General features: G+C 50.5%; 1 protein-coding gene across 1 annotated transcript in view; it reads right to left on the bottom strand.

Annotated features, from left to right (window-relative positions):
- LOC139560164 (ras-related protein Rab-12-like) overlaps positions 1–10,414 on the bottom strand; it is a 43,487-nt gene extending 33,073 nt beyond the window's left edge. Inside the window, exon 1 of the mRNA XM_071376708.1 lies at positions 10,015–10,414. Coding sequence (XP_071232809.1) covers positions 10,015–10,234 — 220 coding nt within the window. The 5' untranslated portion in view covers positions 10,235–10,414. The remainder of the gene's footprint in view (positions 1–10,014) is intronic.
- Positions 10,415–14,544: the final 4,130 nt, after the last annotated feature.

Raw genomic sequence — 14,544 nt, 5'->3', positions numbered from 1 at the left:
TCTAACCACTAGACTACCTGCCGCCCCTACACTCTAACCACTAGACTACCTGCCGCCCCTACACTCTAACCATCTAGACTACCTGCCGCCCCTACACTCTAACCACTAGACTACCTGCCGCCCCTACACTCTAACCATCTAGTACTACCTGCCCCCCTACACTCTAACCACTAGACTACCTGCCCCCTCTACACTCTAACCACTAGACTACCTGCCGCCCCTACACTCTAACCACTAGGCTACCTGCCGCCCCTACACTCTAACCACTAGACTACCTGCCGCCCCTACACTCTAACCACTAGGCTACCTGCCGCCCCTACACTCTAACCACTAGGCTACCTGCCGCCCCTACACTCTAACCACTAGACTACCTGCCCCCCTACACTCTAACCACTAGGCTACCTGCCGTCCCTACACTCTAACCACTAGGCTACCTGCCTCCCTACACTCTAACCACTAGACTACCTGCCCCCCTACACTCTAACCACTAGACTACCTGCCCCCCTACACTCTAACCACTAGGCTACCTGCCGTCCCTACACTCTAACCACTAGACTACCTGCCGCCCCTACACTCTAACCACTAGACTACCTGCCGCCCCTACACTCTAACCACTAGACTACCTGCCGCCCCTACACTCTAACCACTAGACTACCTGCCGCCCCTACACTCTAACCACTAGACTACCTGCCCCCCTACACTCTAACCACTAGGCTACCTGCCCCCCTACACTCTAACCACTAGGCTACCTGCCGTCCCTACACTCTAACCACTAGGCTACCTGCCGCCCCTACACTCTAACCACTAGGCTACCTGCCTCCCTACACTCTAACCACTAGACTACCTGCCCCCCTACACTCTAACCACTAGGCTACCTGCCGCCCCTACACTCTAACCACTAGGCTACCTGCCGCCCCTACACTCTAACCACTAGGCTACCTGCCGCCCCTACACTCTAACCACTAGACTACCTGCCCCCCTACACTCTAACCACTAGGCTACCTGCCGCCCCTACACTCTAACCACTAGGCTACCTGCCGCCCCTACACTCTAACCACTAGGCTACCTGCCGCCCCTACACTCTAACCACTAGGCTACCTGCCGCCCCTACACTCTAACCACTAGACTACCTGCCCCCCTACACTCTAACCACTAGGCTACCTGCCGTCCCTACACTCTAACCACTAGACTACCTGCCTCCCTACACTCTAACCACTAGGCTACCTGCCCCCCTACACTCTAACCACTAGACTACCTGCCCCCCTACACTCTAACCACTAGACTACCTGCCCCCCTACACTCTAACCACTAGACTACCTGCCACCCTACACTCTAACCACTAGGCTACCTGCCGTCCCTACACTCTAACCACTAGACTACCTGCCGCCCCTACACTCTAACCACTAGACTACCTGCCGCCCCTACACTCTAACCACTAGGCTACCTGCCGTCCCTACACTCTAACCACTAGGCTACCTGCCCCCCTACACTCTAACCACTAGGCTACCTGCCGTCCCTACACTCTAATCACTAGGCTACCTGCCGCCCCTACACTCTAACCACTAGGCTACCTGCCTCCCTACACTCTAACCACTAGACTACCTGCCCCCCTACACTCTAACCACTAGACTACCTGCCCCCCTACACTCTAACCACTAGGCTACCTGCCCCCCCTACACTCTAACCACTAGGCTACCTGCCCTCCTACACTCTAACCACTAGACTACCTGCCGCCCCTACACTCTAACCACTAGACTACCTGCCGCCCCTACACTCTAACCACTAGGCTACCTGCCGCCCCTACACTCTAACCACTAGGCTACCTGCCCCCCTACACTCTAACCACTAGGCTACCTGCCGTCCCTACACTCTAACCACTAGGCTACCTGCCGTCCCTACACTCTAACCACTAGGCTACCTGCCTCCCTACACTCTAACCACTAGGCTACCTGCCTCCCTACACTCTAACCACTAGGCTACCTGCCCCCCTACACTCTAACCCACTAGACTACCCTGCCGCCCCTACACTCTAACCACTAGGCTACCTGCCGCCCCTACACTCTAACCACTAGGCTACCTGCCGCCCCTACACTCTAACCACTAGGCTACCTGCCGCCCCTACACTCTAACCACTAGGCTACCTGCCGCCCTACACTCTAACCACTAGGCTACCTGCCGCCCTACACTCTAACCACTAGGCTACCTGCCGCCCCTACACTCTAACCACTAGGCTACCTGCCGCCCCTACACTCTAACCACTAGGCTACCTGCCGCCCCTACACTCTAACCACTAGGCTACCTGCCGCCCCTACACTCTAACCACTAGACTACCTGCCGCCCCTACACTCTAACCACTAGACTACCTGCCGCCCCTACACTCTAACCACTAGACTACCTGCCGCCCCTACACTCTAACCACTAGACTACCTGCCGCCCCTACACTCTAACCACTAGGCTACCTGCCGTCCCTACACTCTAACCACTAGGCTACCTGCCGTCCCTACACTCTAACCACTAGGCTACCTGCCTCCCTACACTCTAACCACTAGGCTACCTGCCCCCCTACACTCTAACCACTAGACTACCTGCCCCCCTACACTCTAACCACTAGACTACCTGCCCCCCTACACTCTAACCACTAGGCTACCTGCCTCCCTACACTCTAACCACTAGGCTACCTGCCGCCCCTACACTCTAACCACTAGGCTACCTGCCGCCCCTACACTCTAACCACTAGGCTACCTGCCGCCCCTACACTCTAACCACTAGACTACCTGCCGCCCCTACACTCTAACCACTAGGCTACCTGCCGCCCCTACACTCTAACCACTAGGCTACCTGCCGTCCCTACACTCTAACCACTAGGCTACCTGCCTCCCTACACTCTAACCACTAGGCTACCTGCCGCCCCTACACTCTAACCACTAGGCTACCTGCCGTCCCTACACTCTAACCACTAGACTACCTGCCGCCCCTACACTCTAACCACTAGACTACCTGCCGCCCCTACACTCTAACCACTAGGCTACCTGCCGCCCCTACACTCTAACCACTAGGCTACCTGCCGCCCCTACACTCTAACCACTAGGCTACCTGCCGCCCCTACACTCTAACCACTAGGCTACCTGCCGCCCCTACACTCTAACCACTAGGCTACCTGCCCCCCTACACTCTAACCACTAGACTACCTGCCCCCCTACACTCTAACCACTAGGCTACCTGCCCCCCCTACACTCTAACCACTAGGCTACCTGCCCCCCCCCCCCCCCCCCCCTACACTCTAACCACTAGGCTACCTGCCCCCCCTACACTCTAACCACTAGACTACCTGCCCCCCCTACACTCTAACCACTAGGCTACCTGCCGCCCCTACACTCTAACCACTAGGCTACCTGCCCCCCCTACACTCTAACCACTAGGCTACCTGCCGCCCCTACACTCTAACCACTAGGCTACCTGCCGCCCCTACACTCTAACCACTAGGCTACCTGCCGCCCCTACACTCTAACCACTAGGCTACCTGCCGCCCCTACACTCTAACCACTAGGCTACCTGCCCCCCTACACTCTAACCACTAGACTACCTGCCCCCCTACACTCTAACCACTAGGCTACCTGCCCCCCCTACACTCTAACCACTAGGCTACCTGCCCCCCCACCTGCCCTCCCCCTACACTCTAACCACTAGGCTACCTGCCCCCCCTACACTCTAACCACTAGACTACCTGCCCCCCCTACACTCTAACCACTAGGCTACCTGCCGCCCCTACACTCTAACCACTAGGCTACCTGCCCCCCTACACTCTAACCACTAGGCTACCTGCCGCCCCTACACTCTAACCACTAGGCTACCTGCCGCCCCTACACTCTAACCACTAGGCTACCTGCCGCCCCTACACTCTAACCACTAGGCTACCTGCCGCCCCTACACTCTAACCACTAGGCTACCTGCCGCCCCTACACTCTAACCACTAGGCTACCTGCCGTCCCTACACTCTAACCACTAGGCTACCTGCCCTCCTACACTCTAACCACTAGACTACCTGCCGCCCCTACACTCTAACCACTAGGCTACCTGCCGCCCCTACACTCTAACCACTAGGCTACCTGCCGCCCCTACACTCTAACCACTAGGCTACCTGCCCCCCTACACTCTAACCACTAGGCTACCTGCCGCCCCTACACTCTAACCACTAGGCTACCTGCCGTCCCTACACTCTAACCACTAGGCTACCTGCCTCCCTACACTCTAACCACTAGGCTACCTGCCTCCCTACACTCTAACCACTAGGCTACCTGCCCCCCTACACTCTAACCACTAGACTACCTGCCGCCCCTACACTCTAACCACTAGGCTACCTGCCGCCCCTACACTCTAACCACTAGGCTACCTGCCGCCCCTACACTCTAACCACTAGGCTACCTGCCGCCCCTACACTCTAACCACTAGGCTACCTGCCGCCCCTACACTCTAACCACTAGGCTACCTGCCGCCCCTACACTCTAACCACTAGGCTACCTGCCGCCCCTACACTCTAACCACTAGGCTACCTGCCCCCCTACACTCTAACCACTAGGCTACCTGCCCCCCCTACACTCTAACCACTAGACTACCTGCCGCCCCTACACTCTAACCACTAGACTACCTGCCGCCCCTACACTCTAACCACTAGACTACCTGCCGCCCCTACACTCTAACCACTAGGCTACCTGCCGTCCCTACACTCTAACCACTAGGCTACCTGCCTCCCTACACTCTAACCACTAGGCTACCTGCCCCCCTACACTCTAACCACTAGACTACCTGCCCCCCTACACTCTAACCACTAGACTACCTGCCCCCCTACACTCTAACCACTAGGCTACCTGCCTCCCTACACTCTAACCACTAGGCTACCTGCCGCCCCTACACTCTAACCACTAGGCTACCTGCCGCCCCTACACTCTAACCACTAGGCTACCTGCCGCCCCTACACTCTAACCACTAGGCTACCTGCCGCCCCTACACTCTAACCACTAGGCTACCTGCCGCCCCTACACTCTAACCACTAGGCTACCTGCCGTCCCTACACTCTAACCACTAGGCTACCTGCCTCCCTACACTCTAACCACTAGGCTACCTGCCGCCCCTACACTCTAACCACTAGGCTACCTGCCGCCCCTACACTCTAACCACTAGACTACCTGCCGCCCCTACACTCTAACCACTAGACTACCTGCCGCCCCTACACTCTAACCAATAGGCTACCTGCCGCCCCTACACTCTAACCACTAGGCTACCTGCCGCCCCTACACTCTAACCACTAGGCTACCTGCCGCCCCTACACTCTAACCACTAGGCTACCTGCCGCCCCTACACTCTAACCACTAGGCTACCTGCCCCCTCTACACTCTAACCACTAGACTACCTGCCCCCCTACACTCTAACCACTAGGCTACCTGCCCCCCCTACACTCTAACCACTAGGCTACCTGCCCCCCCCCCCCACCCCCCACCCCTACACTCTAACCACTAGGCTACCTGCCCCCCCTACACTCTAACCACTAGGCTACCTGCCGCCCCTACACTCTAACCACTAGGCTACCTGCCGCCCCTACACTCTAACCACTAGGCTACCTGCCCCCCCTACACTCTAACCACTAGGCTACCTGCCGCCCCTACACTCTAACCACTAGGCTACCTGCCGCCCCTACACTCTAACCACTAGGCTACCTGCCGCCCCTACACTCTAACCACTAGGCTACCTGCCGCGCCTACACTCTAACCACTAGGCTACCTGCCGCCCCTACACTCTAACCACTAGACTACCTGCCCCCCTACACTCTAACCACTAGGCTACCTGCCCCCCTACACTCTAACCACTAGGCTACCTGCCCCCCCCCCCCCCCCCCTACACTCTAACCACTAGGCTACCTGCCCCCCCTACACTCTAACCACTAGACTACCTGCCCCCCCTACACTCTAACCACTAGGCTACCTGCCGCCCCTACACTCTAACCACTAGGCTACCTGCCCCCCCTACACTCTAACCACTAGGCTACCTGCCGCCCCTACACTCTAACCACTAGGCTACCTGCCGCCCCTACACTCTAACCACTAGGCTACCTGCCGCCCCTACACTCTAACCACTAGGCTACCTGCCGCCCCTACACTCTAACCACTAGGCTACCTGCCGCCCCTACACTCTAACCACTAGGCTACCTGCCGCCCCTACACTCTAACCACTAGGCTACCTGCCCCCCCTACACTCTAACCACTAGGCTACCTGCCGCCCCTACACTCTAACCACTAGGCTACCTGCCGCCCCTACACTCTAACCACTAGGCTACCTGCCCTCCTACACTCTAACCACTAGGCTACCTGCCTCCCTACACTCTAACCACTAGGCTACCTGCCTCCCTACACTCTAACCACTAGGCTACCTGCCTCCCTACACTCTAACCACTAGGCTACCTGCCCCCCTACACTCTAACCACTAGGCTACCTGCCGCCCCTACACTCTAACCACTAGGCTACCTGCCGCCCCTACACTCTAACCACTAGGCTACCTGCCGCCCCTACACTCTAACCACTAGGCTACCTGCCGCCCCTACACTCTAACCACTAGACTACCTGCCGCCCCTACACTCTAACCACTAGGCTACCTGCCGCCCCTACACTCTAACCACTAGACTACCTGCCCCCCTACACTCTAACCACTAGACTACCTGCCCCCCTACACTCTAACCACTAGACTACCTGCCCCCCCTACACTCTAACCACTAGGCTACCTGCCCCCCCTACACTCTAACCACTAGGCTACCTGCCCCCCCCCCCCCCCTACACTCTAACCACTAGACTACCTGCCGCCCCTACACTCTAACCACTAGGCTACCTGCCCCCCCTACACTCTAACCACTAGACTACCTGCCCCCCCTACACTCTAACCACTAGGCTACCTGCCGCCCCTACACTCTAACCACTAGGCTACCTGCCCCCCCTACACTCTAACCACTAGGCTACCTGCCGCCCCTACACTCTAACCACTAGGCTACCTGCCGCCCCTACACTCTAACCACTAGGCTACCTGCCGCCCCTACACTCTAACCACTAGGCTACCTGCCCCCCCCCTACACTCTAACCACTAGACTACCTGCCGCCCCTACACTCTAACCACTAGACTACCTGCCCCCCCTACACTCTAACCACTAGGCTACCTGCCGCCCCTACACTCTAACCACTAGGCTACCTGCCGCCCCTACACTCTAACCACTAGGCTACCTGCCGCCCCTACACTCTAACCACTAGGCTACCTGCCGCCCCTACACTCTAACCGCTAGGCTACCTGCCGCCCCTACACTCTAACCACTAGGCTACCTGCCCCCCCTACACTCTAACCACTAGGCTACCTGCCGCCCCTACACTCTAACCACTAGGCTACCTGCCGCCCCTACACTCTAACCACTAGGCTACCTGCCGCCCCTACACTCTAACCACTAGGCTACCTGCCGCCCCTACACTCTAACCACTAGGCTACCTGCCGCCCCTACACTCTAACCACTAGACTACCTGCCTCTAACCACTAGACTACCTGCCGCCCCTACACTCTAACCACTAGGCTACCTGCCCCCCTACACTCTAACCACTAGGCTACCTGCCGCCCCTACACTCTAACCACTAGACTACCTGCCTCTAACCACTAGACTACCTGCCGCCCCTACACTCTAACCACTAGGCTACCTGCCTTCCCTAAACGCAGACAAATGCTTCTTGTAGCCGTCAATGAGCTTCAGGTACCCTTCACTCTTCAGCAGCCAACTGCACTAATTCTTCAACGTTTATGGGGGCGCCCTTCCTGTTTGGGGTTGTTGTCCTATTGGAAGACGCACAACCTTCAACAGAGACACCTAGCGGAACTACGTGGGACACTGGGTTGAAGGGAGTTGTAGTTTTCAGGAAGCAAATATTCCACTTAGTTCAGCGCAGAAACGTGGTAATGAATTACAGTGACCATAATCCATGGCGTCACTTTTTTTCCTGCTCAAGTAGACGGATCAGAGATAGAAGAGGCGAAGCGAGAGGTTGTACTCTCGCCCTGTTGGACAGATTTTGGCGAGAGTAGAACCTCTCGCTTCGCCTCTTCATCTCTGATCCTTCTACTTGAGCAGGAAAAAGGTGACGCCTGACACCTTAGTTTGTCATCCGCCTTGAGAACGACCCCCCCCATCCCATTGTTAGGGAATCTCCTCAATATATACAGATCTCTGGACAGATACACTTTTACGCCTTCTATGTTAGGTTAGAGACACAGACCACATGAGGGGAATGTACACAACGACAAGAGGGACAGAGACAGCTAGTGAAAGTATACCTTATCTACTTTGATGAACTAGTAAAAAATTATTTAGTCAGACAGTATGGGAAACACATAACTAGATGGCTGACTGACTGATACTGCCTGAGCAGAGTTGAGATGTCTTAATTATTTGTAATTCCTTAAAGTCATCAAATAAAAAACTAGGTAATATACACAACTAAATATTGTATTATTTCATAGTAATTTCATTTTTTTTCTTCCAATTGATGTCTACTCAATGTGGACCTGACAGAGACAATGGAATATATTCAATGTTTTGGCAATTGAATATTCACTATTTTTGGTTTTAGGATTAACTTTAAAAAGCTCAAAAATCAATGTAACATCATTATTTCATAATACACTACATGTTTTGTTTAATTATCGAAATGAAATCCATTTTTTTTTTTTTTAAGAATCGAACCGAAACCAATCAGACCTTAAAAAAGCACTGACCTAACAACAACAATCTCTAGCAAGAGAACAGTTCGTTCCCTCAGTCAGTAGTACCAGAGATCTACATAACTAAACCCAGATAAACCACAGCCTGTCTTTTACAACGGGAACTATTGAGTCATAGTGGGCAGAGCCAATCACGACATAGCGAGGTCCTATTGACGCGTTCTAGAGTTCACCTGCATATTTCCGTTAGGGAACGCCTCCTCTGTGAAGTACGCATGCGTGATAACTCAATTCGCCTTTGCGATGGGTAAAGTCAACATAACTTAATCCACTCTGTTCATAACAGTTTGTAATTTTGGGGACAAAAAACTGTAATTGCGAGCAAATGTTTCATCGATGACAATATGTGCAGAATTTCGGTAAGAATTCATCTCGATTCAAGCGTCTCCCACTGTCGGCCATATTTGGTAGTGAGTGTAAACGTCGAGCGGATGCTTCACATTTATACATCCGGTGAAATATCTGTCTCATTGTTCTATCTGTGGTAGTACTGCTACATCTGCTGGACAGGGCTCAAGTTACATTAGTACTAACTAGCTGTTCTGTTGGACAGATTAGTGTCAACACATTCTCAAGGGTAATTCACCATATGGCAGTCTTTTCTTTTACTAATTTACCAACTTCTGGTTTTCATTTAAGATTTTACTACAACTTTTGTCAACTACCATGGCCACACAGTAGCGGGTGGGTATAATGTGTTACGTTCAAAACAGGAATATGTTACAAAAACTTCGTAAATAACAAGGTTGTTCAACAAACGCATACAAAAGTGATCAATTCAACTAGTTGACGAATAGGCATCAACTCACCACGTAGCTTATTCTTAATGTTTGTCCATAGGCTACCAGAGTGAGGATAGACATTTTCCGGAATAAAACGTGGTGAGTGAAAAACTCCATGAAATAACCCACTCCCTACCCCTGGCATCTGGTTCTGCCGCTATACAACTTTGTATGCGTTGTTTTGCTGCTATACAACTTTGTATGCGTTGTTTGTTGAACAACCTTGTTATTTACGAAGTTTTTGTAACAGATTCCTGTTGGAAGGTTTCACAAATTATACCCACCGACAGTAGCTAGATGTTCAACGATAAAGGTTGGTTGCATTATCACTGACAAGTCATGCAGCGCAAACATTACTAGCCTTGGAACAAAACAACAACTGCTATCGGATAGTTTGGCTAGCAAAGGAGGCTAACAAGAGATGACCATTCCTTACCAACAGTTGATTTGCATGCTTCATAGAAGGTGTCGTCTGTAAATCTTTCCATTAGACTGGTTTTTCCCACGCCACGGGAGCCGATAATGATAATTTGAAGTTTGTAATCAGCGGGCCTCGGCGGCATCTTCCTGCGGCGAGACTGTGACCCCAGAGCGGGGGAAGCGTTCGCTGATCCCCCGCCACCGGCCATCCGTTTGATTTCATACCTCGAATCCATCAATAATTCCACATTTGAACCCCTAGCTATATACACTTTAAAATGGGAGAATATAACTATGTGGGCCTACTTTTGGTAACTTTTCTATAGTCTTTAAATTAGTTAAGGAAAGTTTTTCAACTGCCAAGTTGTTGTTTCGCTGCCTGTCAAGCTGAATCTAGGAGCATTTTCATTTACGTCACCGCAGGAACCTTTGCCAGTCTTCTTCTTTGGGATTTGGTTGGCAGGATCGCATCCAACTTTCAGGTGCATTACATCGCCACCTACTGTACTGGTGTGTGTGAGGCCATTCACGTCCTTTCTACATTATATTCTTTTGATACAATAATACAACATTGGGGGAAATTGCCCTGCCAACTATTAGCCCTCTCTAAAAATCCACCAGCCATTCCACTATTTAACCCTATAAAAATCCACCACCCATTCCACTATTTAATAACCCTATCTAATCTGACGATGTATCACTACTCTGCAACACCCCCTGCAGCGCTGTTCTGCAGTAAATTCTCACAATCCCAAGTACTTCTCAGCCGCTGCCACCACAACCTCTATTTTCTGTGACTGGTCCATTTATGCAGTATAATTAACAACCATGGCTATAAATGCAAAAATGAATAAATGAACACTTTACTGAAGCACTTATTCTTCCCATCACTGTCTCTTGGTCTCTGCCTACTCACAGGAATCCTCTCAGGATCCCTCGCCCTGTATCCATCTTCCTCTACCACTCTCTTCACTGCTTCGTCATACAACACTTTCTGTACTACTGTAACCCTGGCAACCTCAATCTGCCTTTCTCTCAGCGGACACCTCCGATCTCCAGCCCTATGATCAACCCCACAATAGTGGAATGGGTGGTGGGTTGTTATAGGGTTAAATAGTGGAATGGCTGGTGGATTTTTAGAGAGGGCTAATAGTTGGCAGGTCCAAACATACCAAGACAGTCGTGAAGAGGGCACGACAAAACCTTTTCCCCCTCAGGAGAATGAAAAGATTTGGCATGGGTCCCCAGATCCTCAAAAGGTTCTCCAGCTGCACCATCCTGACTCGTTCCATCACTGCAACTGCTTGGCCTCCGACCGCAAGGCACTACAGAGGGTAGTGCGAACGGCCCAGTACATCACTGGGGCCAAGCTTCCTGCAATCCAGGACCTATATAATAGGCGGTGTCAGATGAAAGCCCATAAAATTGTCAAGAGACTCCAGTCACCCAAGTCATAGACGTGATGTAATAAGCCATAATAAAAGTAGCCTTTCTTGCTACTCCTCCAACATTCTTACTGATCGTGTCCTGCTATAGTTAGTAATGTATATGGACTCCATCCCTGTAGACTTCTGGGGGTTTCCAACAGACGTTCAAATGTATGTAATAAATCACGAGGCGGCGGCGTAGCCTAGTGGTTGGAGCGTTGGACTAGTAACCGATAGGTTTCTAGATCGAATCCCCGAGCGGACAAGGTAAGGATCTGTCGTTCTGCCCCTGAACAAGGCAGTTAACCCACTGTTCCTAGGCCGTCATTGAAAAGTCTTAACTGACTTGCCTAGTTAAATAAATGAGAAGTTGCATGGTGAGGCACATGTCGTTGGCTGTGTAATCAGTAGTGTGCAGTATTGTGCTGTACCCATCGAATCTATCAGTGATCATTGCTTTGGTGATTTGATTCGATGGGTAGTCATGGATACAGCCAACAACATGCAACTTCTCATTTATTTAACTAGGCAAGTCAGTTAAGAACAAATTCTTATTTTCAATGACGGCCTAGGAACAGTGGGTTAACTGCCTTGTTCAGGGGCAGAACGACAGATTTTTACCTTGCCCGCTCGGGGAGTCGATCTAGAAACCTATCGGTTACTAGTCCAACACTCTAACCACTAGGCTACGCTGCCGCCTCGTGATTTATTACATACATTTGAACGTCTGTTGGAAACCCCCAGAAGTCTACAGGGATGGAGTCCATATACATTACTAACTATAGCAGGGATGGAGTCCATATACATTACTAACTATAGCAGGGATGGAGTCCATATACATTACTAACTATAGCAGGGATGGAGTCCATATACATTACTAACTATAGCAGGACACGATCAGTAAGAATGTTGGAGGAGTAGCAAGAAAGGCTACTTTTATTATGGCTTATTACATCACGTCTGTGACTGGAGTCTCTTGACAATTTTATGGGCTTTCATCTGACACCGCCTATTATATAGGTCCTGGATTGCAGGAAGCTTGGCCCCAGTGATGTACTGGGCTGTACGCACTACCCTCTGTAGCGCCTTGCGGTCGGAGGCTGAGCAGTCGCCATACCAGGCGGTGATGCAACCAGTCAGGATTCTCTCGATGGTGCAGCTGTAGAACCTTTTGAGGATCTGGGGACCCATGCTAAATCTTTTCATTCTCCTGAGGGGGAAAAGGTTTTGTCGTGCCCTCTTCACGACTGTCTTGGTATGTTTGGACCATGATAGTTTGTTGGTGATGTGGACACCAAGGAACTTGAAACTCTCAAAGCAGCAGATGTAGGAGTTTTAGGAGAGAAAGACAGAGAGAACAAGAGAATGAAGGAGAGTGTAGACCAAGCTACCAGCTGAGGAAGCAGCAGATGTAGGAGTTTTAGGAGAGAAAGACAGAGAGAACAAGAGAATGAAGGAGAGTGTAGACCAAGCTACCAGCTGAGGAAGCTGCAGATGTAGGAGTTTTAGGAGAGAAAGACAGAGAGAACAAGAGAATGAAGGAGAGTGTAGACCAAGCTACCAGCTGAGGAAGCAGCAGATGTAGGAGTTTTAGGAGAGAAAGACAGAGAGAACAAGAGAATGAAGGAGAGTGTAGACCAAGCTACCAGCTGAGGAAGCAGCAGATGTAGGAGTTTTAGGAGAGAAAGACAGAGAGAACAAGAGAATGAAGGAGAGTGTAGACCAAGCTACCAGCTGAGGAAGCAGCAGATGTAGGAGTTTTAGGAGAGAAAGACAGAGAGAACAAGAGAATGAAGGAGAGTGTAGACCAAGCTACCAGCTGAGGAAGCAGCAGATGTAGGAGTTTTAGGAGAGAAAGACAGAGAGAACAAGAGAATGAAGGAGAGTGTAGACCAAGCTACCAGCTGAGGAAGCAGCAGATGTAGGAGTTTAGTTCAGGTGGTCTGCAGGAGGTGGTCTGTCAGGTGACAGAGGTGACAGAAGGAGGCTTCCTCACGAGCATACAGGAAGCTACGGTGTCAAAGGAAGCAGCATGTAGCAGGAGGAGGCCATCATCCAATAGAAGGAGGTCTATAGTATTATAATAATATTAATATACCCACAGGGATTCCTTGAAAACACATTGAAACAAAAATATCACAAAGTTAATCTCATACAGATGTTTCGTTTTTTAAGAGAATACAGCTCCTAGAAAATAAGCTGTAAAAATCACAAAAAAACAACAGGCAAATGCCACAAGACTAGAAAGCCATCCAAGTATGTCATCATCTTATAATAATTATAAGAATAACACATAAACTCAGCAAAAAAAGAAACGTCCTCTCACTGTCAACTGCGTTTATTTTCACCAAACTTAACATGTACCAAATGACACCATACTTAGAATGTAGGCCCATGGTACATGTCTTAACACATATCTGGACGTGTACTTTTATCAAAATCTGAAGGTCCAGAGGAGTTTATTACCTCCCTTGCCTTCGATGTTCCTCTGGCAGTAACTAAAATAGTTGATAAACCTCATTATTTAAGAAAAGCGGTAACATGTAGCACCCAAAGTGAGGGAAGGGTTGAATGCTCTGGATTTTAAAACCTCTAATATAATATTTAAGATTAAATGGATACAAAACTATGTAAGAAATAAGGATTTGCATTTGGATTATAATCCCTAATTTAATATTCCAACAGATTGGTGGTCTAGAATTCTTACTCAAATGCAACTTTGATGTGGGTAAAATCCCTATTAAGCTTGCTCACTTTCATAAACAAGTACTCCTAACTTGGAACCTCATGTACATTTACATTACATTTACATTTAAGTCATTTAGCAGACGCTCTTATCCAGAGCGACTTACAAATTGACAAACACAATATTCCCCCACAGACATACAATCTGGAATAATAAAGACATAAAATACAAAAACAAGTCTTTGTTTTTCCAGAACTGGTTTGACAACAACATTATCTAGGTTAAACAATTATTGAATAATGATGGACAACTATATGATTTCCCAGAATTCATGAGAACACACAATGTTACATTCACTCCTGAGGAGTATCAAATGGTTGTTAAAGCTGTCCCTAAAGGTGTTGTTAGGTCCCTAAAGGTGCTATTCTTCTTT

This window comes from Salvelinus alpinus, chromosome 30, assembly GCF_045679555.1.
Source record: "Salvelinus alpinus chromosome 30, SLU_Salpinus.1, whole genome shotgun sequence".
NCBI classification, from domain to species: domain Eukaryota; kingdom Metazoa; phylum Chordata; class Actinopteri; order Salmoniformes; family Salmonidae; genus Salvelinus; species Salvelinus alpinus.
This window is presented reverse-complemented; position numbering and strand designations above follow the sequence as displayed.